This window comes from Larus michahellis, chromosome 3, assembly GCF_964199755.1.
Source record: "Larus michahellis chromosome 3, bLarMic1.1, whole genome shotgun sequence".
In the NCBI taxonomy this organism is placed as follows: Eukaryota; Metazoa; Chordata; class Aves; order Charadriiformes; family Laridae; genus Larus; species Larus michahellis.
In genome coordinates this window covers 72,451,022-72,477,085 of record NC_133898.1, presented here as the reverse complement: position 1 = coordinate 72,477,085, position 26,064 = coordinate 72,451,022, and the positions used below count along the sequence as shown (strand labels likewise).

The following is a 26,064-nucleotide window of genomic DNA, read 5'->3' as shown; positions in this document are numbered from 1 at the left end:
AATCTCTCCAGATAAGACCTCCTTTTGCCTGGCTCTGGTGTAGTAACAAGCCTACTAAGTATTACATGAAAACATAGTGCAATCCTGTATGATCGTGTCTGCTACTTACAGAATAACCCGAAAGTCAAATTAAATGACTAAAACTGTTTGCATACCTCAAGCATTCAAGAAACGGGAAGTGGAGAATAATAATGTATTTCTGGTACCTGCTACTACATTAAACTTCATTAGAAAACTATAAAAGCATTTTTTGCTCACTAGAACATTTTAGAAGGTATATGTTTATCCAACAGTTTCTTTCAGCAGGACAAAATGCTGAAAAGGAAAAGCAAGAAATAAAAATGTAATTTGATCTAAAATCACACATAACACTAACTTGTTTTCACTGTGCAATAAATACAAATTTTAGAAAATCTATAGTATTAAAGGTCAACTGTCTTTGTTATCCCACTGATCATTTAGGCGTAAATACACCTACTATTACCCCACTAAGGAAGGAGAACGGACCTAATAATCTTTCAGTTTTGTAGACCCAGGTAGGTTTTACTCAGTGTAACTGGTAAAAATAAATGTTCGATTCTGTCTTCCCAAACTTGCACCAGGACTCGTATATTTCTACTCAGCGGCATGTCATATTCTCTGTGGAAAATAATCCCACCTTCTTTCACCTACGAAGACAAGTGCAAAGCCCTGCACTTGGGATGGTAACACGACATCATGGTACAGCCTACGGTTAGAAAGCAGCTTTGCAGAAAATAAGGAAGGAGAGAATTGATCTTGTTGCTATCTTCAGCTGCCCCAGGGGTGGAGGGATGTAGAGAAGACACACCCAGGCTCTGCTCTGAGAGATGCACAGCAAAAGGACCAGGGGCAAGAGACGTGACTTGCAACAAGGGAAATCCCAAAGCAGACAGCATGAAAAAAAAAAGAAAAGCAAAAAAAAATCACAATGAGGGTGGTAGAACACTGGGGCAAGTGCCCAAAGAGGAATCTTTGTCCTTGGAGACATTCAAAACTCAGCTTGACAAGGCTCTGAGCAACCTAATTTAACTTCCAATTTAGATCCAATTAAGCTGAACCTGCTCTGAGCAAGGGTTTGACCAGACAACCTCCAGAGGTCCCTTCCAACCTGAATTATTCCAAGATTCCTACTTTACACTTGTAGACACCAACTGACACTGTTCATCTTGTTGCTCTAAGTAGTCATTATTGCCTTGTTTTCATAAACAAATAAATGTATGAAGCAGTATTCTCTGAAATTCAGGGAATGCAGTTTTAGCTTTGTATTTCCTCCAGTTTCAATATTTCACTTAGATTCATGTTCGAGGCTTTTTTCTAAGGCTGCTGCAATTTCAAAAACAATCCTCTCAGATTCAATCAGAGCTGGCTCCTGGGCACTTTTTAAAGTTGACTGTAGCTTTAAGCATCTGGCCCTGAATATGTAAGAAAAAACCCTCATGCTCTGGTTTGCTAAAAGATTCTCAGCGGCCACTGATTGCCTATAAAGATGAAGACTGCTCTTCAGGTCCTGCCTCTCAGTGCAAAGAATTGCAGAAAGCCAGTGGAGAAGAGACATTAGATGAGTTAGCCCTTGCTTACCAGAAAGCATCTTGATCGGCTGAAGTTTCATTAACTGGGAAAGGGGATAGAAAGCACCCTTTCAAGCTGCTATCAATATGGCTACATACTGGGTAAAAGAACTTACTGCCTATAGCATGTGATTGCATTCCTCCCTGAAATGCTCTCCTCGTCTGCCCTCCCAAGGGGCTCCCCAGGGCTGGAGAAACCCTGCCGTAAGAAAGAGCATGGAGATAAAAGCGGGACGATTCAGGGTTTAGCGTCAGAGAAAGACAGCCTGTGGTTAAAGGAGCTGCCTAGGTCTGACAGGAGGACGAAAATACAGAGACGTGGCAAGGGAAATCAGAAATGAAAAGAAAAACAGTCTGGAAAACAGATATGCAGAATAAGGAAAACACAAAGGAAAAAAAATTGGACTATTAGGAAGAAAAAAGAATTGGACTATTAGGAAAACAGAAAAAGGAAAAAGCCAGCAAAAAGGAAAACCGAAAAAGAAAGCATAAAATACAAAAAAGAAGAAAGGCTAACAGTTGATATACAAAATATTTAAAATGCTTTAGTGATAAAAAGAAATGATTTTTGATTAAATCAATGACTTTTGGTTGTAAATATCAATTTAAATTGGACTTGAATTGTATTCCCTTGCTGCATGAATCTGAGTGATTTGGGCCAATGAAAAGGGGAGCAAACCCAAACGGGGATCTCTGTGAGCAAAAGAGGCGGCTCCTTCTTTCCTTCTTCTCTCTCTTTCTTTCTTTCTCTCTCTCTCTTTCTTTTTTCTTTCCTTCTCTCTCTCTTTCTTTCTCTCTTTCCTTCTCTCTTTCTTTCTTTCCTTCTCTTTCTCTCTCTCTTTCCTTCTTTCCTTTTTCTTTCTTTCCTTCTTCCCTTCTTTCTTTCTTTCCTTCTTTCAGAAGGCACAATCCCAGAACTGTTACAAACATTACTTTGCGCACTCTAGAAAGGCCATCCCCTGCTGGTTAGCAATGGGAACTCCAGATGCTACTACATGTGCTGCCACAACACCAAACTACCAGGTAACTCTGCATAAATCGTGTGCCCCTTTGTGAAACAGGCAGAACAAGAACGTAAAGAGCATTACAAATCATGGCCGAAATGCACTGTCAGATCTGCATGGAGTGATTTAAAGACCAGCCTCCCTGTGATATATATTACCTCAGGTCACTGATACTAAGTCTTCAACTTTAGTTGTGGCAAATACACCTCTTTCTCTTTCCTTCCATGTAGTTAAAAACCAACCAACCAACCAACATATATCACTGGAATGAGGGAAGTGCTGTTATCTTCTACTTAACAGAAAAATATCAGTGCAGACCTTGTCATTTAACCTTCCTTCTCTCCCAAAATCAAACAAGTCCTGCCTCAAACGCCCTGCTTTTACCCTTGACACTTCTTATATAAGATTTTTAAGCCTGTATTTTTTTTTTCTGAGCATAAAGAAATTCTCAAAAGAATTTTTACTGACAAAACGAACAAATCAAAATGAGATTAAGCCTAAATAGAAACAATGCAAGGACCAAATTTCAGAGTCCATTTACCCTTTTAATTTTTTTTTGTATTTGTATTGTAAACACAGAGGCATTTTTTTAAAAAGTGTGAACTATTTTTTAAACTCAAAATGTTACAGTTTGCTTCAATGATTTTCTACATTCAGCTACTCTCTTGAGACCTGGGAAATCAAAGAACTCCATATGCATCTGAGAGCAGACCATCAGTTGAAATCAGTGGGGCTATACCAGTATGGAGAAATAGGGGACTGGTTCAACCACTTTTAATGCAACCTGCTAAAAGAAAGCCTCATTTCAAGTCTCTTAGTCTTCTGCTTCATCAAATGTAGTAAATAAAGATGACAATTTAAGGACTTGCAGACATAAAAGCAATACTTACTGCAAAGTTTTTCAACAATTTGTTAGATGTATTGGCTCTGAGCTCCCAGCAGAATCATACACACACACACAAAAAATCTTATTTTCACTCATTTACAGCAAAATGTATTTATGCCCACTAACCAAAAAATACTTTATTAAATATTCATAGATATTGCAGGTATTTATTAAATCAGTTTCATCACCAGAAGATATTTTTTATATCATATCAATTTTCTATCTATTTATTGAGCACTCGTAAAGGCTTTTTCACGAAACAGTAAAATACATGAAATGTTTTACTGAATAGCAAAACACTAAATAAATTTCATTCTCACTCAGCTCATTGACTTAACAATGTTTATTTAGTTAACCTGAATTCAAACCAAGTTTCATTGCAATGAACCATCTTACACTAATCTTGACTTTTGGCGAGGGTAAAAAGTACCATTAATATTTAAGAAACTTTAATTACAATTGCTGATTGAAAACCCAGTGACAGCAACAGCCAAATCCAAACAAATTTTTTTTGGAGAAGCCAAATATTCCCCGTCCTGGAGCCCTAGAAGAATTAGCTTTTTACACTGGCAGGTACTCCCTCATTAAAACCAAATATCCTTCTCCCATAGCATGGCCACCATGTTTACGCTACTGCAGGCGGGCAACAAGCATAAGAGACTCCTGCTTGGTGTTTTGCAAAAACCTTTCTCACATGTTTGTCCCATCAAATACTCTAGTAATAAAAGATTTCAGCTTGGATTTCATTCCTGCCTTTACCACTGGATGAGGGAAGATTACAGCTGAGATTAGGGTGAGTTAGGTTCAGAGCTCAGTTATCCCTTCCTTCTCAGACAGGGCTCCTTGTGCACAAGGGTCTGTTCCAGCCATGACAAAATGAACAGGGATGGTTCGAAAATCACTTCTAAGGTTAAACAAAGTCTTTTCACCTTGGATAATATCTAAAAAATTTCAAGGGGGATGTGGGCAAATCAGTAAGAGAATAGTAAACAGAGCCTTTCCCAGGAGGTTTAACTCAAGAAATTTGGGGGAGATGCAGTAGAAAGTAGTAGCTTAGAAATCAAATTTTTTCTCCTTTTCCTTCAAAGGCTCTCTTCTTTAACTCCAGTTATTTTCAAGTAACTGACAGGGAAAAATAAACACATTCTATGATTCTATGAACAGCCCGTCCCCCTATGTCCACTGGTATTTTTTTCCAAATTTAGAGCTAATGAAACTTCAGAATACCAAGTACCTGTAGGCATACATAGTGGAAAGGATTTTGCCCAGTCTTTCCCCAGACTTTTCCCAGTCTTCTCCTTGGAAAGACAGTATGCTGAAAAATATCACCATCAAATGTAAGCATTCTTAGAGAATGTACTGGGTCTGGCTGGGATGGACTTATTTTTCTTCATCACAGTCCATACGGTGCTTTGTTTTGGATTTGTGACTAAACCAGTGTTGATAACATGGGGATGTTTTAGCTATTGCTGAGCAGTGCTTGCACAGCACCAAGGCTTCCTCTGTTTGTCACACTGCCTCTCACCAACCAGGCCGGGGGTGGGCAAGAGTTTGGGAGGGGGCACAACCAGGACAGCTGACCCCAACTGATGTCATATGAGACCATGCTCAGCAATAAAAGTTTGAAGTTTCGAATTCCCAAAGCAACCATAGCTTGGAGACTGGCTGGGCATTGGGCTGTCTGTGGGAACTGGTGAGGGACAGCCTTTCTACCACTTTTTAAAAAATAAATAAATCTTTCCTTCACTTATGAAACCATCTTTATCTCAGCCCACAAGACTTCTTAGTTTTGCTCTTCTGATTCTCCTCCCCATTCTGTGGAGTGAGTGAGCAGCTGGGTGGGTGCTTAGTTGCTGGCTCGGGTCAGCCTCCCCACCCCCAAAAAAGTATACCAAAAGGGGAAAAAAAGAGTAACAATGAAAATGGTATGAAATCTAAAAAAAACCAAACCAAACAAAAAAAAAAACCCAAAACGACTTACACAATTGGCCATTTATATTCAGGTTGGTCAACTAAACCCAAAAAAGTTATTTCTTCTTCTCCAATTAACAAAACCTATTTATGCTGCTCTAGTCAGTTAATTACCGCACTGTAATTTGCATGCCATCTCTCCTTCAAGCTGAACCTTTAAATGTCTTTTCAGGTATTAACTTGAGACAGAGCACTCCTATTTAACGGTTGAAAAAGCTGAAACAGAAAATAAACAAGCCCAGTGGTAACAAGGATCTCACACTCCAGCTATAAATGTTTGCAGATAAAGGTAATGCTTGGCATAACTCTTACTTTCCACAGTATTTTTCCCCCCTCTGCTGCTTTTACACCAGAGTAAAATAAGGTCATACCAGGTTTAGCAACCTAAAAAAAATGCAACCTACACTTACTGGCACTTCTTCACACACTTCTTTTTGCTATACCTAGCTTTCCTTATCCCCTCCCCCCCCCTCGATTTTTTACACAGTATTTCAGGCAGCTTAAGATTAAATGATTTGAATGACGGACTTGAAAGGCAAAGCACTCCAGTTTACCACTACTTTTTTTTTTTTTCTCTATAGCAACAGAGGATGAATGAAAAGGGAATAAATGACACAGTAGTCCTTTCATACCCCCTTCTTTTTCCAAGTGCATTCTTTTTCATTCCCCTCACTTTCAATTCAACCTATTCACAAAGGATTAGCATAACACATCTTTTTATGCTTGTAAGGGTTACAGCTGTAATCGCTTCACCTCATCACTTTACTTAGAAATCCTGTTTCCAGAGGAGTAATTCGATTACTCACAACAATCCAACTTTTGCCTAACCAAATAGAAATTCATTATAATGCTGTGCTTGTGCATCAGTTTACTATGAGTGGATGGGAAAATAAAACCCAGCAACATGAATAGTTGGTGTGAAAGGAAGAAAGCAATTGTCACCTAACAAAAGGCTACCAACAAAAGATAGGACAACTAGCGGAAATTCTTAGTCCCATGGGCAGGGTACCCTCCAAACTAGTAATGACCCACCTGTAGCTTTTAAAAGTCTTGGGTTGCAATTTGGCATGAAAAGTCTCTAAATTGATGAGAGCATCAGATTCCTTCCGACTGACTAGTCTTTAGCAGGTACCGGGCAAGTGTATGTAAAAACCTGGAACAGAGCTTTTCCACAGGCTGAGGAATCAACACCATCTTCTGTTGGTGGAAAATACCTGTATATGCACACATGCTAGTTCTTATAATGGCTTCTCTTGCTCTCTGCTTCTGAAATTCGAAAATGTACATGAAGCAATCTGACTGCATAGTGCTCTGGAGTAAAACTAGTAGCATCCTTAGCAACTGAGAGTGGATAAGGATAAAAGAAAAAAAAAATGAGGACAACTGGCATCTCCAAATGACTTCCAGTTGTCCATATGCCCACAAGCATAAATCTAAGAAAAGCTCATGCTGATTGTGGCACAGAAGGACAGCACTTGGGGCAGAAGCACAGATGCCAGGATCATGCCTTCTAAATAGAAGTAGAGCATTTTATTTTATATTATTTCTGTAAAGTGATTTGAGATGCCCAAATATAATGGGGTAAGTTCTCAAACGCAACATTTGTTATGCCAAAGGTTTAGGAGCATTAGGATCCAGCTGACAAATCTTTAGCTGTTAGACTGGCTTAGGTCTGTTTTCAGCTTTCGGAGCCCGTAACTATCTTCTTGATTTTCAATTTTACAGATTTCTAAGGATTTCAGCACAACATATGGGAGGCATTAAGGGCATTAAGGATTTATAAATTTGTATCATCATTATAAAAACACACAAAGTCTGAAATATATTTGGGGTTAAATGCAATACATATACTACTCATGGTCAAATTAAATATTGATGTGTTCATGTCTGCATTAAGAAGAAAAAGAGAAAACATCGTGATTACAGTAGCTGTATGAAGAAAACATTCCAGACTTACTGATAAAGAAAGTAGTTCACTGCATTTACTTTAGTCTGATTTCTTTTTAATCTGGAATTTCTTTTTACTTAAAGTTGCTGCTCTTTTACATTCTTCTAGGCACTTAACCTTTACTGTGATGTGTGTGTACTTTACAGTGACTGGAAATCAATAATAATTCTGATACTGAGTCCTTTTTGTCTTGAAAAACTTAAAATATCCCTAAGACAGCATCTTTCTTCAATATTACTCATGGGAATTTACTAATAATCACATTGTTAGATGCGAGCAGAGAAAGTGAGGACGTGGAATAAGAGCCAGACTTTAAAATGAAAGTCGTCAGAGCATATGAAAAATAGTTGGTTATTGTTATTTTGCAAGTTACTGTTCAACACATACACAGCTGCAACAACTATGCTCACTCTATACAGACTCAGTATCTGTATTTTTTCCCTTTACTCCATAGTTAAAAACCAGAGGAGAGCAATCCTCCAAGAAAAATCTCATGCTGGGACCCTAATGAGATGGCCAGTTCCAAGACAGCAATCTACAGCTACAGAGACAAACGGGGCAAGCTCCAGCATTCAGCCTTGAATCCATAACATACCTCAAGAAATGCAGCAAATTGTTCAGGTACAAGAACATACATTTTCTTTTGCATCCTGACACTCGTTGATTTGCCATTGCTCGTTTGCGAAGTCACAGTGTTAATTTTTATGTGAGCGTGCTGTTAAAGAAACGAGCTATTCTGTTTGCAGAAAAGCAGCTCTGATGCACTGTGCAGAGAGCACAGGCATGGCTAGGAAAAGTAACGCTGTACATCACAATGGAAATAAGACCTTTCTCTTTAATAAAGAACTCCCACCAGAAACGCTGAAATACCTCATATTAAACTGGACAGTAATAATAAAATGGAAGAGACAGTGGAAAGGCCCCAGCACAAACGTGAAAGCACACATTCGTATTTCATATGCCCCAGCCCAAACCAGAAACAAGTCCTCAAAATTGTTTAACCAAATTAAAAATTCATTGCAAGACTGTAAATATCACAAGCTAGCCATCATGCTTACAGATAAAGTTAGTATTTTTTAGTGCTCATTATGATGATATCTTTCCTCACTTTTCTGTAAAACATCTAGTTAGACATTCAATCAGGAGACAAAGACCACATAGTTCTCAAAATTAATGTTACACAAATATCAGCAATAGGAAAATGGCCGAGAGTATCTGTTGACATCAAAAATGAATTTAAAACACAGCAGTCAGTTTCAAAGCTGGCAGAAGAAATGTACCTTAAATCTGTATTTAGCTTCTGGTTTAGGTTATGTTAGTGTCTCAAATATTTATACCACAGTATAATTGGTTCTAACTATCTTAACCATGTTCAAACAGGGAATTTCTACATCTTGAGAAGGAAGAGAAAAAGATAAGACTTACAGACAGCTTATCTTGCATGAGTATATTTCCCCTTTAGCCTAGCAAATGTTAAGACAATTTGTTGCAAAACTTGCATTTCTTTTTACGTTATGGCCAGCGATGGCAATGACAAAATTTGGCTTGACGAAATACTTCTGTATTGGGTAGGGCTCAAGGAGCCTCCATACATGGCTGAATGGAGTATGTCGTACAGCTGATGTGCTTTGCTTTGAAGAAAGGTTGAGCAGGCGGCTCAAACGTGAAAGGAGTAATATTTTAGGAAATGTTATCACTTGAGAAAAAGCAGCTGTCACTTGGCTTTATAGTTTTGACAAACTAGTCAAGTGTCTTTTTCAGCATACGGACACAGCCTAATTTTCCCAAATCTCATAATGAGTAATTACAGCAATCAGGACTCCATTGTTCTGGCAGCACGACCCCACCTCAGCAGTGACAGGGGCTACACCCCGCGGTCGGGTTCCTGGGAGGTTTATTGTGTGGTTCCGGCTATGCACAATGTGCTACAAATCTGCCCAAACAGATTTTCACCTCTACGGGCCGGCTGGTGGCAGACGAGGCAGGACACGCTTGCTGTTGGCTCAGGCAGCAACTGTACCCAGGTGACTGTTTCTCTTCTCCCCCAAGCTATAAGCACTAGTTCATCCAAAAATCTATCAGGCTCAGGTCCAACAGCTGGGTCAGCAGTCAGCCCTTAAATCTAGAAGCCCCACATCCTCTGACTATACTCGAAACGCAATGCAGCTATGCTGTCTCTGAAGAACAAGGGCGCTGCTGAACTTTTCTAATCTCACAAACACGAGACGACTCAGGAGGCCTGCCATGAGCACCTGAACAGGCCCTCCTGCAGCTGAGCTTCTGCAAGTCAACCCGCTGTCCTCCAAATGCTGCAGCGCTGGGTGCCCAGGATCCATCGCGGGACGTTAGGATCTATCTGAGCACTGCAGACCTCCTTCTCCAGCAAACCAAATTGTTTTACCCAAGTAATTGTTCACATTCATCCAAAACAGTTCCTTGAATGGGTTACTCAAAAATAAAGTATAAAAGACTTGTGCTTCCCAAAACAATTTAAAAAAATACTTTCAGCTGGTTCTGTTCCACGTATATAAAATTCCACTGCCTAAATTTCACCACTACTACGCAAAAAGGGACATCCAGGAAGTTAGGGTTTCTGTTGCTCGATTCTCTGGCTGCACAAATAGATTTTGCTTTCTGACTCTGAGAAAACTCTTCAGTTCAGTTTGAATTCAATCTATGTTAGTAAAGCTATTTGATTTGGCTAAGTAACATCATGTTTCAGAGCTTATGCCGAGTAAGCGATATCTTTTCATACAAGGCAACCAGATTATCGGCTTTCACATTTGGACAAGCATATAATGAGATTCGGTTTGCCATCTCTCAGTCCCTAGAGTGCCAGCTACTTGTGTAGAATGAGTGTTTCTAAACTCCGTTCAAAAGCAAAATAAGAACTTGGTGGATTTACAAATTAGTAAATAGCTGCAAATAGCCACCATCCTTTCCCATCTTAGTGTGCGGCATGATCTAGACTGAAACATGTAAGCGGTTGGTAGCAGCAGTGGCACACAGTTCAAGTTACTAATGAAAAATCCAATCCACTCCTGATGGTTAATATCTGATGGTTATTCATGGCATATACTGCTGTGACATATACTCCTCAATAGAGTAATCTGAAAAATCAACCTTCCTATCTGATATCCATAGCAGAATTTTCTGTAAATGTGCGAGCAGAAAATGAAATGTATTACTACATACAGCAATCATCACCTTTGACCACATTTGAGATATAGAGGACAGAGGCTCCTTCTAGATGTTTCACTGAGAAGATGAAGCAGCCAGTGTCCAGGTTTAACAGGCCAGTATCTTAAAAACCTTCACACCAGGGCAAGGAATGGTAACCCTTTCCACTGGGTGTACAAAAGGGAGTGTCATGAAAGACAAACACACGGACGGAAATCCCCATATAAACATTATGGTTCAGTGATTACAAGTAGAACGGGAACTAGCTGACAACCTTTCCAAATATTAGAATAATATCAGATACTAAACCCTTCAGGAGTAAGTCTTAATGAACTACCAGAAGTGAGAAATATTAAAAAACTCTAAAAAAATCTGTTTACATCTGGAGAAAATAATGACAGCGTGACAGTCCTTATAAAATCTGTTACAAAATGCTGAGGAATGCAGCATGGTCATTTCAAAACAGGAACCATAGTCTCAGTTTAGCACAATCTGAGAAATTAGAAGCAGATTAAGGATTAATTTGAGATTTGCTTGACTAAATACTTTCTACTGTAACGGGCAATGAAACGAGCAGACAATTCAGATAACCTGGATGATGTTAGTGTACATAAAAATTAAGGTTCACATTAAAAATGCATGTACTTGTGCAAATCAACTGCCTTCCATACGTTGAGGCAATCTGAATGTAAATTACAGTAATTGTAGAATTCCACCCTCTCCCTCTCATGGAAAAAAAGTCATCCTTTCACTATTGCTAAAGATGTGGATGTGATAGCAAAAACTCCTTCAACAGTTCTTGCAACCAATCTAGCTTTCCTGTCGTTGTCTAGCAGTCCCAACAATAAGATGTACAGTCAGAAAATGTTTTTAAAATGTATCTTCATATGATATGATTTACGTCTTCCATAAGCAGCCCTTTGAAATGGCAGTCAGAAATACAGTAGCACCAGGGATGGAGAGAATGATTATGATGGAATGGAGAGAGTGATTATGATGCCTGTTTTCCATCAGTACATACGGATTTGGTTTTATTATCCCAAAAAGAGGCCCATTTTCATGATACTGTGAAGTGTACAGATGTAGTCTGTTTCACTACCATATTCACTTACGCCACACACACCATTCTGATTTTATTTTGCATGTTATGATGGCATAAGTACCTATTCTTTGTCAGAGCAGAAAATCTTCAGACGTAATTTCCCACGCTGTGAACCTGATGACACATAACTGAGGATTTGCCTTAAACTTGCCCATTAACCGCCTCATTATGCTACCTCTGAGCTTCTCTCTGCATTTCAGCTGCCCACAGAAATCGGCTTTGGGCAATCTGTTGTCCAGCATGAGAACTAGGTCTGGCATAACTGGACGTCCTGTAATCTTGCTGCAGCGCTGACAATGTGACAGCGATTTAGGAGTGTAGCATTCAAGGTAACATCCCGCAGCTTTATGGCAGCAAGGCCATGAAAGCAGTGCATTGGCAACGGTTTGGATGCTCAATGTGGAGACCATAAACAGTCCAAGTTTTGTAGCCATACAAAGAATGGCAACAACTAATGCACAATCGATGTTTACTTTTATTTGAAGCCAGATGTCTCTTATTTCAGACACGCTGCTTTAATGTCCTAAATACTATATTGGCTTTTGCTGTTCCCTGCATGACTTTGCTATTAACTGTAGTGTTTTAAAAAAAGTATGCTGCTGAAGTAGCATTGCTGTTCTCACACATTTCAGGAGTATATTGTCAGCACAGACTACCACCTCAGGATATTTTCCACCACAGCAAGGTTAGAGCAGGACCTCTTTTTCCTCTATGCTAATAGCCTGGCCAAACCACTTGGCAGAGGGGCTGAAACAGTCAATAATATGTAGTCTGCTTACACATGTGTGAATAACCAATACTCAGTCATCAGCAAAGAGCAAGTAACACAAGTCAGCAGATATGGGACCTCTGATTTAATGTTCAGGTTAAATATTCTGGCATCTATATGGTATTGGATGTGGTTACCTTTCCTGTTGACTCAACAAAGCAAATGTTAATCAGAAGTGGCAAAGGATGCAATCTATTTCGTGACCTCTTTGACAGTAAAGGGTTCTGTAAGTCCATCCTGATCAAGAACCTTTATCACCACGTCACTGTGAAGCACAGAGAATATTCACAGTCCTTTCCAGACTGCTGAATTTGTACAAAAGCCTCCACACACTTCCAAAGTCAAGAGCATTGTAAACCACATACAGGGTCATAATTCTGTTCCTTATGCTTTGAATTTACCTTGCTACAAAAAGTGCCTGTAACAGTGCCTCCTGCTCTGACAGACAGATGTGTGATGACCACGCTATTTCTAGAAAGATCCTCTTCCCTGCAAGGTCCATCTGCATACCCTTCTGGTCAGGATCTTTCCAGAAATAGCGTGGTTAGCACACAACTTCCCATCAGAACAGAAATCAGTTTGCGCTCCTGAACTTCAGAGCCATTGTCTCCTTACACAGCTGACAAAGCATCAATCTCTGTACTCGAGTAATTTGGCAGCAGTGCCAATCAACCGTACTGCCTTGCTCTGCAACACATTTGACAGTGTTTAGGAAGTGCTACTACGCTTGGCAATGCTGCTCCTTGTTCCTAGACGACTAGCTGTAGAACTTCACTTAGCACTCTGTCAGAGATGACAAGCAAATAGTTTAATAAACCCTTGTAATGTTCATGACAACGTGGTGGAACTTCTTTTCCTTTATTTAAAAGGGTTTAATCAGATACAGAGAAACACAGTGATGCTGATTTTAGGGCCATAAATAGTTTTCATGAAAATCAGTAAGCACATTTCTGATTTAGATGTAGCTGAAGTTCTGCATTCTTTGGGCCTCATTCTTTTCTGAGATAATGTCCTGCTTGTCCTTCCTGTCCAGGTGCACAGTGAGCAGCTTTATGGCTCAAAAATATTTTGTCTTCTATTCATGGTATCTTTGTGTTAGGTAGCTGTTAATACAAGGATGGATAATTGCACAGATTAACACCTCCATGCGAAGGTGTCACATATTGATATAACATTTTATGTTTCCTTTTTGTAGTTGGACTGATGCAGCTTTGACCTTGAAGTTCAATTTCTTCCAGCAGTTTTAAACGTGACCTCGAGACCTTTTGGCTGCACCTGAAGATGGTGAAGATGACCTCCCCGCCTTGCCTTTCACCACTACTCCAGCACGCATTGCCATTTCTACCCTGCTTTCAGAACTGCTTGTGCAATTGTTCTAACCTAGGAAACATTTAAAATTATTTTAACTATGTTAAGTTAGTTCGTTTTGGTGAATCTGAGTGAGGTCAGTAATTTGTAACAGGGATAACCATGAGCTGCTGACAGGCACTTTTTCCACCAGCTCTGTGACCACCAGCCACACATCTGTGTTCTACCTGTGTTGGCTTATATGTGATCTACAGACATCAGCTCCTCATTATTAAGGATCACATCATCAATCCGCCACATAAATGATTTTTACTTCACCAATACTAAGTTGTAGCGTAGAAAGGAAGCTGCTACTATTTCAACATCGAATGAATCCACAATGTCTTCTGTAATGACAGCGCATCGGAACTACAGGACAGGGATGCCCAGCTCAGAGCATACCATCACTACTGGAGTGTCATTCAAGCTTTTGTTACTGCTTCCAAAACAATCTGGGTTTTCCCTACAAACTTCCAAATCCAATAAATGTGTATATGTTAAAATCTCACAATCTAACGCACCATTTCATGGAACCGGTTTCAAGCACGACTCATCAGTTTGAACTGCGGTTTCTGTATCGACACTAACAACAGCAGTAAGATACGTGTATGTAGGGCTATCTCTGGAATCAGCAATTAGTTGCTTTATTGGGTACAGAATTCAACTTACATGTCGATGGGAAAATGTACTTTGGACTGTCAGTGTTGACATGCCCACTAATGTGGAGAAAGAGTCATTCTGGCTGAAGACTACTGACTGGATGTAAACACAGTATTTCCTAGAGACCCCTTTCTCCTCCTGTCTTTAAAAGGTGAACCAGCAGCGTCCCTCAGTGGGGCTGCTCTAAAGCTCTGCTGCCGCACAGATAAGCCAAACTCCTGTCATTCCTGGGCCAAACGAGCATGTGAGATGCCTGTGACAGACTGCTGGAGGGAGGCAGCGCTCTCTGCCTGTTCCACCTCACACACTCTTTAACCCCAGGCATTGCAAGGGGACATTTTATCCAATGGTACAGTTAATCACGATATAAAATGAAAGTGGACGCAGGCTGTCTGTGTGAAAAGGGGCTAATGAGCCCAGTCCTATGAGGTGATGATGATGGTTTACCTCCTCTAAACACTTGCAATTTTACAATGACACCAAGAAGGTAAAGGCATAAGAAAAGGCAAGTAAGAAATGATGAAAGTACAGAAAAAAAGAGACTTAAAATAAAAAACCCACAATCCACTGCAGTATCAGCAAACAGTCATTTTAAAAGGTCATTTTAATTGTACAAGTGAATCAAGGATTTTCTATTGCAGTGAAGTCTAACGGGTTTTGTAAAAACAGTAGATATCCACCTTTATGTCTCCATATTCTTTAACAATGGATGCGAAGCATTCAACGCCCACAACCTGATTCATGAAATAATATTCATAATAGCTGAAGAGACCTAAGAAACCAGGCACCTACTAAATTATATGCTATATAGCTATATATGCTAAGATGCTGACCCTTCACTTACAGCAGGTAATGTATCAACATTCATTCTCTAATACTTAAATATAAACTAGAATCCTCTACCTGAATTCTAACTCTTCAAGTTCTTATTCTTTAGGGAACCTTCAAGGTTCCTAAGACTTCATCTGCACAAAGTATTTTGTTAAGTATCTAGGCCAAAAGAAATACTGAAACATTTCAAAATCAAGGAAACCTAATATTTATTATATCTTTGGACTCAGAACTTCTTCATTCTAATGGTTGATCATTTTAATACACTGAGATCTCTCACTAGTGTTTCCTCTTATAAACTTAATGATTTTAAAAAAAGCATTTCAAAACCAATCTAAATTTAATATAAGAAAGTTTGCATGTAATACTTAAGTCATGAAGCAATGTATTTAAAAATAAAGTTCTCTAGTAAAGCAATTAGATTTATTAATTGTATTTACTAGATTTACTCATCCATGAAACTTTTCTGACCAAAACCCATCAACTACTCTTTCAAAACAGTAATGAACCCAGATTCCTGAAGACTTGGGAAAGCGGCCGGAAACTAGAAAATTCTTCCGATCGTAATTATTCTCAAATACAGATAAAATAAATGATTCAGCTCAGGCAATGTCATAAGCATAAAAAACATTAGGTAATTCAGAGTTTTTTGCTGTTGCCCTCATAAGGAACCCTAACCCTTATTAGAGATGTCGAACAACAAGTGGAAGAGAGTACTTCTCTTTGGTCCTTATAATAAAGAATGGGAAACACGTTCTCTGAAGATTGTTGTCCCATGCATATCAATCAGGCAGCTTCACCTAATAAATGCTGTGGTTGCGCTAAATTCCTTTTTACTCAAATAAAATTTTGGTAATTGAATTCCATGATTTTGTTACTCTCCTTACATATATGAAAATACTTGTATTATAGGTTTTGTGTCTGGAAATCTGGAGGTGTCCCTCAGTGAACTGCTTTTTTTATAACCATCATCAAGTATTCCATCAAAGGATCATTCAATTTTTTTTATTTACAACCAAAGGTATCACTTATCAGAACTGGCAGATGTGGTTGCACGGTGAGCGACTGCCATTTCACAGACAAAAGAGGAAAATATGCCACGCTAATATTCTGTTTCCATCTTTGGAAAGCTCAGCAAGTCAGTTAAAATCTCTTCTTTGTAAAGATAAGGTGTTATGCAAAAGACCACTGAAGTTTAAACATATTAATAGCTTTTTCCTATGAATGAGTGAAAAGAAAGATGTGACTTAGGCAACATCTGCATTCTTCTCTAAATTTATATTGCCACTTAGGTCTCCAGTGGCTATTATGATGGTACAGCTAAAAGTCATTGTAGAAGCATTGGTCCAAACATAAAAACAACAGTGAGAGAAGCTTCATTTCATATACATTTAGCATCTGACATCTTCCCTCATTTGTGCATTAATCAGTAACAGACATATCTGAGCATCCTGCTACAGGAGGTGATTTGACTTTCACAAATTTCCCTAAGAGCAGAAACATCATCAGGAACAATTTCAAGGAAATAATTATGGTCTAGACAGATTTATGACTTCTAAAGACCTAATCCAAAGCACATTAATGTCAGTGGAAGGACTCCCATTGACATCAAAGGCCTTTGGATCAATCCCCAACTGCTGTGGGAATGAATTCAGAGCAATAATGATGGTGGACTAAATGCACACTTGCAGTTGAAATGTTACCACCCAGACCTTTTTATTCCTCAAATCAGATTAAAAAGTCATTTTCTGCTATTTCACAATTGCTTCCAGATGCGCATCATCTCAAATGGCATTTTTATCCATCTGTATGAACCATAGAGATAGAGAAGTTCTACACTGCCTGAACTAATCGTACAAATGAAAACCACAAGGGAAAATAATTTTAGAGGTGATGAAGTTCATGTTTAAAACGCGGAGTGAGGAACCTTGAGCTTCATTTATTCCTTCTAACTACTTTGAGATAGAGCTGCCAGGCCCACCACTTCTTTATCTACTGCCACGGTAGATTTCTTTAATTAAATTTTCAATATTTTTTTCCCTAGTCCCCTAAACAAAACAAAAGAATACACATAAATTGGTGCTAGCCTCAAACTTAGCAACACAAAAACTGTCAGAAACGTCAACTTCATATACTCTCTGCTTAATAACAGCTCTGCTGTCCCTTCTGTCCTCTAAAATGTCTATTTACATGCTAAATAATTTGAAGCATCACTCTTCTCTGACCATGTTAATCTGGTTTCATTCCCTTAGCAGTTGACAACATTTTAGACTGTAAAATAAAACTCCAACATCGTGTGCGAGTGGCAACTCATTCAAAGTTTTACACAGTCAAACTCAACTTGAAGATCAGTCATCAACATCGTGTATTACTCTGAAGTGCATGCTATGGGAATCACACTTCTTTTACTCACTCCTCTGGCAATACTTAGGTTAGGCAGCTTCAGTTATCACATACTTATTGTGATATGAGCATGTTATGGACTGGTTGGACTCTGCCTTACCAAACTAGTTTTAGGAAGTTTGAGAACTTTCTTTAGGAAACTATATATAATACTTTTTTTGTCACATAATGCACATTTCTTAGAACAATTCCATTTTTCCTTTCCTAATGAATATCTGACCTATTACCTCATTATCTGTACCCTCTCTGCACTTCAGAAAACAAGATTTTTTTTCTCCTTTTTCAGTTACTATGTGTGTGAAACCAGATTATTAGTGACTGGGAAATGCTACTACCTAGATTCAAAAACTAATGAGGTAGAGAACAATTAACTGTTGTGTTTGGTTTTTGTTTGTTTGGTTTTTTTGTTTGTTTTTTTTTTAAATTGATACTGATCACTGGTTACTAAGAGGATCTGAATGGGAAGGAATTCAAGTTGACAGAGGAAAGCAAAATTGGCTAAAAGGATTAAAGTGGTTCACAGTTCATACATTTTCTGGGTTATACTTGTAATGGAAATGGTGCTTTAGATATCTCCTACCCACTGCCCGTGTCACAAGGAGTTATTTTTAACCTGGTTTCCTCAAGAATCAAAGCTTATGTAAACAGACTGTGAACACGTGTGCGACTTTCATACCCTCTCGCCACATCTAATAACTTGGGACTCTCTTGGCCAATTCAGTCCAATCTGCAGAAGGGCAAAAGTCACAAAGTCATTAAATTCTTACAAGCTTTGTGGAAATACGTGTCCAGATAAAGGGGGAATCCTATTATTACCCTAAATTGAGGCCATCAAAGAATCACTCTGGCATTCATCCTTCTGCTGCAAGTACACAGGAACTGCTCAGGAGACTACTTTTTAATCTGGTGCTGTTCCAATATTTTCTTCCAGGAAAAATTAATTCATTGTGTGTATTTTAATACATCAGACACTAGTAAGCCTCTCATCTTACTCTAAAAACATTTTTTCAAGACACACCAAAAGCAGCAACATACTCTAGTCGCGGTTTGGCACTATCTTCTACATGAGTTCACACTTCAGCGCATGTAGTTATCAGAAGCACATGAGAACGTTGCACATGGAATATAAGGACTGAAAAGGTATGAGCACTTCAATTTAAATTTACTGACTTCCGTTAGTTTGACACCAATAAACAAACTATTCCATCAGTTCTCAAGGGCAGAAGGCAACCCATGGGAATGACATGTGCAAAACCCCTTATGCATTAAAATACATGCAAATTATGTCAATAGGGAACTGCCCAAGCAAATAAAAAATTTATCAGGAAAATAACACATTTCAGAATATTAAATCATCGAGATTATAATTTCAGGGATATGAACTTCTCTAGCACCAAACCATGACATTACTGCCATTATTTTTTTCCATGGTTACATTTTATCAGTCCGAATATACACAGCAGATAACACCAGATCCTCCAGCAAGGTAAAAATGAGAAAGTACCTTTGCTGGTAATACTGAACGTCACTACCAGAGAAATTTTGTCTTGCCTTTACATGCACCTTTAATGTCGTTCCTCTCCCCACACTTCGACCTCAGCTCTTTATGATTTTTAATGCCTTTTCAACATGTTCAAGGCAAAATTCAGTTTGGCTAGCTGTAGGCTGCTTCAAGTCACAGGAGATGACACAGAACCACACACTACTGAATGTGTAGAACTATACTTTATAACTGAATACATTATTTAGACAATTTTCTGCATTTTAAAAGGATACATTAGCTTTACTGGGGTGCATTAGGTAAGGTAAGACAGTCCTCTTTTCCCTATTAAAATATTACAAATGCAACCAAATGTCTCCTAGGTCAATGATTCAAAGCAAACTTACACACTACAAAAAAATCAGCATAATCAGATGAACATATTAAGTATACTTTTATTCAAGTACAACAAATTGTGGTATTATTTTTACGATGAAAACTGGGAAAAGATTTCAGTACCAGCTTTTTAAAAATGATTTAGCATACTAGCACAATTTGTTTGAGAGGTATGAATGCATGTGACTTTGAAGCGATGACTCCCTATTACACGCATTCCATCAGAGCAAGGGAAAGCATTTGCTCCTAATGTTGCCTCCCCCCACATTTCACATCTATCAATTAAAACAAAGTCAGAGAAAACATTTTGGTTTTCAGCTCCACATCCAAGGGGTATAGTACCAACATAGCAGGCAACGGAGTTACTTCAGGAACACTCGTCTTTAGCCAGAATGGCAAAGGCAAGATTTATGGCATGACTAAGAAATGTGCTACTCATTTCCCCTTTCCTTCAGCCTACAGCCATTGGGGTGCAGGTGACTGTTACAGCAGATGAAGGCATACAAGCAACCAGCAGGAATATTGCTCCCACAAACATTGCTTTGACATCAGTGGACTGAATATGGTTCAGTAAAACTAATTTCCCTGTAAGCCAGGTGAACTCCTTTCCCATTTTGTTATTACTATCCGGAAAATTATGAGAGAGACCACTGGTCTCCTGTCCCTCATTCCATATTTATGCACCTAAAGGTGGCTTACAGGAAAGATGGGGAGGGACTCTTAATCAGGGAGTGTAATGATAGGACGTGGGGTAACGGTTTCAAACTGAAAGAGGGGAGATTTAGACTGGATATTAGGAAGAAATTCTTCACTGTGAGGGTGGTGAGACACTGGAACAGGTTGCCCAGGGAAGCTGTGGATGCCCCATCCCTGGAGGTGTTCAAGGCCAGGCTGGATGGGGCTTTGAGCAGCCTGGTCTAGTGGGAGGTGTCCCTGCCCATGGCAGCGGGGTTGGAACTAGATGATCTTTAAGGTGCCTTCCAACCCAAACCATTTCATGATTCTATGATATTTGTGAGCCTTTCAAGACTCTCCCTTGACTCAAATCCTAGTGATACATGCTTGTGGTACACAAATATTTGTTCATGCAAATATATTTTAATTCAAACATTTAATCTTGCCAGGTAAAAAAAAGAAAGATAATTCTGATGTACTTTTCACAGAAGACTTAGCTCACAGTTTTAATTTCCTGTTTTTATTAGCCTACCTCACTTGATGAAAATATTAACACATCTTGAGAAGTACATTTTATTTTCTGGTTTCTCAAGAAAACACTTTGTTGCTACCACTCATTAGAGGCATCAGCGTTTAATTGGAACAAGTTTTAAATTGAAAGAAGTGATTGAAAAAAAAATGGTGCTGATGTGCCACCGCAGTACTTTAAATGCCTGCTTGCTCATATCTAAAGTTGTTTTTATGCCAAATATCAATATGCAATTAGAAAGAGACAATATAAGTAGTGCTGGGCCTCTGCAGAGTACTCTTTCAGCATTTGTAAGCTCCTTTCTTGTTTATGCTGCTGGAGTCTATCAAACAACTCTCTTGTTGACACAATCAAGCAACCAAAATGAATGGCTATAAACACAGTCAAAGCAAGAGATAACAATAAGCAGAACAACTAAGTCCTCATTTGAAGATAAAACAGCATTTTTGAGCGAGCAGTATGTGATTAACCCGCTGTATGTGGGGTCACTATGATTTATTCTCAATACTCTGCAGCCAGTCTTAGCCCTGGGCCTCACTTGCTATCAAAGACATGGGCCTTCCTCAAATCAACCCTCTCCTATGTTTAGCTAACACTCTGAGCTCTTACTTCGGAAAATTAACTGTCATGTCCTTCATTTAATTATTTCCACCCCTGCTTGGAAATAATTGTTAGTATAACAGGCAGTTTAACCAAGTGTGCTCTCAAGTCTCCAGTCCATCTATCTGCCATCTGCAATGCTCCAGCAGCCTAACAGCAGAGCTTGAAAACCAGAGACAGGGAAAACAAAAAAAAAAATAAAGGAGTGCTTATTTTGTTTAAATTCTGAGTATTGCTAGAACAGTACCCTCTTGGCCCAAAACCGAAGAATAAAAAGCAGTAGCCTGTTACATTTTAAGACAATCAAGTGGTTCAAAATACAGGGACAGTACTGACTTTGGTTCAAACATCTAATAGCAATGCCATATTTCATTTAAAAAAAAGCTACTTTGTGTGGAGGGACGAGCCTCTTACCTTTTGTAGCTATTCGAACACACTGAGTTTTGGTTTCCTGTTGAGGAGGGAAAAGTAAAGAAAACAGTCAGATCAGGTTGCTTTTTCTTGCCCTGCCTACTCCATAAATTTGTCCTAGATCTGCTGATCAGCTGGGGCAACCCAACAAGGTGGCTCAGGGCTCTGGGCTTAGCAGGGGAGGAGGCTGGGTGATTTTGCCTTTACAAAAGCTGGATGAAACCTAGACATTGGTCTGTACTGTCCAGGATAACGATGAGGAGAGGTGCAGGACAGCCTAATTGCAGCAAAATTTCCGATTATTCAAATCAAATGGAAATCATGCCGTAAGAATACAGAAAAAGGGTGCAGTGAAAGAAAAGGGGAGGACTGGTGTTCCTATTTATGTTATGGCACAGAAATCCTGAGCCAGTGTTGACCTCCAACAGCGCTGTGCAGCAAAGAAGGAACATTTGCTCAGCACTGTCTCCAAACTTACGCCTTGCTGCATCCTGACAGTCGTGAACAGAGTCACCTGAAGCACATCAGCAACGCACTCCCTCACGCTTCTGAGTGTGGAATGAGCCCAGATGTGGCCCAGGTACCCTCTCACATACGACACAGTTAATCTACAAACTATCTAATCTGCCCAGGGAAGACAGCGATTTGACTGCGATGTGCTTCAGAAGTTGCACATGCAAAGACAATTTGTATGTATTTTACTTCCCCCCCCCCCTTCAGAAGTTTGGTCAGCAGTTGAAACGAACAGAGAAATGACTTGGTTATGCACAGTCTGGACAACTTGAAAAGAAGAGGGTCAGTCGTAAATGGGTTTTCTGACCTTTTTGTACAATGTACAGTCATTTTAAAGGCAAACATACTGAAATAGCATAAGGTTGCGTGAGAGGATGCAGCTGCTGTTGTATTAGATCACTCTAAACAATATTAGCATGTAATTAGAAAATGCAATAATGACAGTTTCATTCTATAAAATATGCTCCCTCTAGTTCTGCACCCCCCAGCACTCCATCCTCGAATACATCCCCCTGGGATCTCTTTTCTCTTGAAGATTCCCGAGCACCAGGTAAAATATGTTGATGCTGTTTTGTAAACACAGCTTGTAAAGAACGAGAAAAGCTGTGAGTTGAGGCCTCCCGTTAAGTGTTCCATAAAGACAATTTTTCAATCTAAATGCAAGCCCTGCAAAGCTTATCAATATAATCTTACCTAATTAGCATTCTCCCCATTTACTTGCCCACATTTGTTCAAAATGTCTGTGAAGATCACAGAGTAAACCTCATCCCAACCCTACAGTGTACTTCAGAGCATACTTTGCTTACCCTTGACTATTTTGGTGATCCCACTAATTTATAGTAAAGCACTTGTTTAAATATTCTGCAGCTCAGAGGTTATCTTACAACCACTAAATCTCTGTCCCAGCAGAATGCAGTGCAATCCTCCCAAAACCTCCCCCCAAATCCCTCTAGGAAGAGAAATCTGATCCAAAGTTTTAAATTACACCGGAGAAAACCATTTTAGGATTAAACTCTTTCACAAACTGAAATCAAGTTGAAGCAAAAAATAACATGTTTTTCCCTCATCTTCTACTTATCTGACAAAATGTAAAGGTCAAAATAAAGATATATTTTGCATTTAATATTTTTATTTTACTATTCCCTCACATTTATTTCTTAGGGAATGAAACAGATTTCCTTACAATTTAGTCTGTTGGGAGCCAACAAAAGCAAAGGGAATTATTTGTACCAGGTGAGGGAAAGATGGATGAGTGTCTAGCAGTTACCGTTCATTTTGCTTTGTTTGCTTCATACAGATCTATAGATAAGAACTAAAAAGAGGGAATGGTTTCTCCTATCAGAAAAAGCATGCGGTTCTCAAGCAGCTCCAGTACAGTTTCATTCGCTCCTGCTTCGTCCCCATTCTGAATTGATGCATATGCAACTTTCATAACTATGGGTAGAAGGTGAGATTCTCTTCAAAAGGCCCCCAGGCAAGGCTGCCTGTTAGCTAGGATTTGTTTAGTCACCGCAAAGACCCAAACGTAAGGAAGGGTACACATGGCTTCTGCTCCTTTCCGATGGCTCTGCTGCATCTCAGCAGCTACCGATCCAGCTGTCCTTTCCAGTTCCTTTCTGGCCTGCCTGGACACTTCATATGGAGATTCCTACGGACATATTGCTGCAATTTCCTTCAGTTTTCTAAACCATAAATCAAAATTTTAAATTTTTTAATATCTGAAGCTTCTTTGCCTACCACGTTTTCCCCTCCTCGCCAATCATCTTCCCCTCCCTCATTTTTCATTTATGAGAGGAAAAACCATTCCGGCGCAACAGCACCAGGCTTGCAGAGACACAGTTGCTCTTTCCACCTGGAACCTCCCTCCCTGGCGCTTTTCCCCCCTTCCATAGGCATACAGCAGCAGCAGCCAGCAGCCGAGTTAAAAATGAAACACCACGGAGGTAATGAATGTCAGCAGCAGCCACACTTCTACTCCTGCGCAGCAGTGGAGCAAGCCTGAAGTACACCTTTGCAGAGAGGCTCTCCTAAACACGGGGTGGGCCTGAGGTTGCTTTTGACCAAGCAAATTGTTACTTTTTATTTGACATTCAGTGCCAGAGTCTCAAAAAGTTTGCAGGGTTCTATTAGCCCGCTGAGCAGCCCACATTCTGTTTATCCCGCAGTAATTTACTCGTCTGAAGTGCGCCAGTACTGAGAGTTGGGGAAAGGGCCGTGGATGTTATTTACCGAGAAGGCAGAGTCACAGCACTGAAACTACTTCGCTCGGGCGATTACTGCGAGGTGTATTGAACTCTTGTCCAGCAGCAGTTACTATGATGGAAGGGCGGTGTGGAATGTGAGCGGCACGCTGCCGTGCTGTCACGTCACGGAAGGGATTACAGCAGTGCCACTGCCAACACCTACTACGTCCACCTTTGACAGTCCTAATTGTCACCATGGGCATGTCTTTGACTCCTTTCGGGAGAAAGGTGTGGTTGGCACTTACCTTCTCAACGCTGCTCATGGCCTGGAAATAGATGTTGTAGCCTTTCCGAGGAGCCAGCGGCGGGTTCCAGAAACCCTGGTAAGTCCTGTTGTCACCCACGGTAAAGGGGGACGGCTCCGGCAGGTTTCCTGGGGGCAGCTCAGCCGCAAAGTAATACGGCGACCCTCCGCTAAGAGCGGTCTGGTAGGTGACGGGGATTTGGTAGCACTCCATGGCGCCCGTTTCTCGCTTTGTTCGGTGCGGGTGCAGCTCCTCAACAACAATCTGGTAGGCGCTAGTGAGACAGAGGAAAACCAGCATAACTTTAAGGTCACCTGCCTAGGGTCAAACCTCTAGTCTCATAAAAATATTAACCCAGTTGCTTTGTGCAAACTTAAAAAGAAAACAAAGAAAAGAAAAAAGGAAAAGACAGCAGATGCATGGATGCAGAGAAGAAACAAAGGCTTGAAATATAGGAAAGCTGTCTAATTCAGCCATTGGAAAGAAGCAGTATCCATTTTTTTCAGGAAAAACAACAATACAAATCTATACACAACCTCCTAACAATGGTTATTTTTTCTTTAAGGCTTTTTTCTTTTGAAGAAACACAGGAATTAATCTGACTTTAAACTACAATGGATTAAACTCTTGGCTAATCGAAAGCATCTGAAGTTAGCATTTTCCTTTAAAACGATATTAAAGAAAAGTGAGCTTCAAGGCCCAACATAATGACTGCCTCCGGGCTGCGCTTGAAGCACCAATTTGCAGTTGTCATATCATTAGAGACAGAATGTGCTGACAGGCTTCTCCACCTCTTGACCTTGTTGTGGCTTCTATCTTGGCTCAGAGCTACGCAGATCTAAAGTACAAGTGACATGCTCTAATACAAGCACAGATGGACAGAAATCTGTCCATTCCACCAAAATAGACTGCCTCATTCCTCTACAGTTGTCAATGATAAAACGTTACAAATTGCTGAAGCAGATGGCATTCGGCCTATTAAAACACCATCCCAAACTCCCAATAACTCTCTTGAAATGGTCACTTTTCAAAATCACCCGCTCAAAATAGAACAGGTAATCATAATTCTTTTTTCCTCCTTTAGGGGAACTACCCAACTGCAGGATGTCACTGACTCATTATCAGCCTCCTCTGCTCTGCAGAAGTGCAGAACTTACATACTGAGAGCAGGAGGCAGTTCTTCGGTTTATAAGAAAAAACGAAAAGAAAAAAAGAAGTTCTGGGGTTTTAAGAACTGTAGGTATGCATACTCACATATACACACATGTGTATACATGCACAC

The 26,064-nt window shown here is 39.7% G+C and overlaps 1 protein-coding gene across 13 annotated transcripts in view; it reads right to left on the bottom strand.

Moving 5' to 3' along the window:
• PTPRK (protein tyrosine phosphatase receptor type K) overlaps positions 1-26,064 on the bottom strand; it is a 417,492-nt gene that overhangs the window by 49,961 nt on the left and 341,467 nt on the right. For all 13 annotated transcript variants that reach the window (XM_074580776.1, XM_074580765.1, XM_074580769.1 and 10 more), the window contains exons 12-13: positions 24,783-25,056; positions 21,785-21,821 (exon numbers count right to left, since the gene is read on the bottom strand). In XM_074580776.1, the coding sequence (XP_074436877.1) occupies positions 21,785-21,821; positions 24,783-25,056 (311 nt within the window). The remainder of the gene's footprint in view (positions 1-21,784; positions 21,822-24,782; positions 25,057-26,064) is intronic.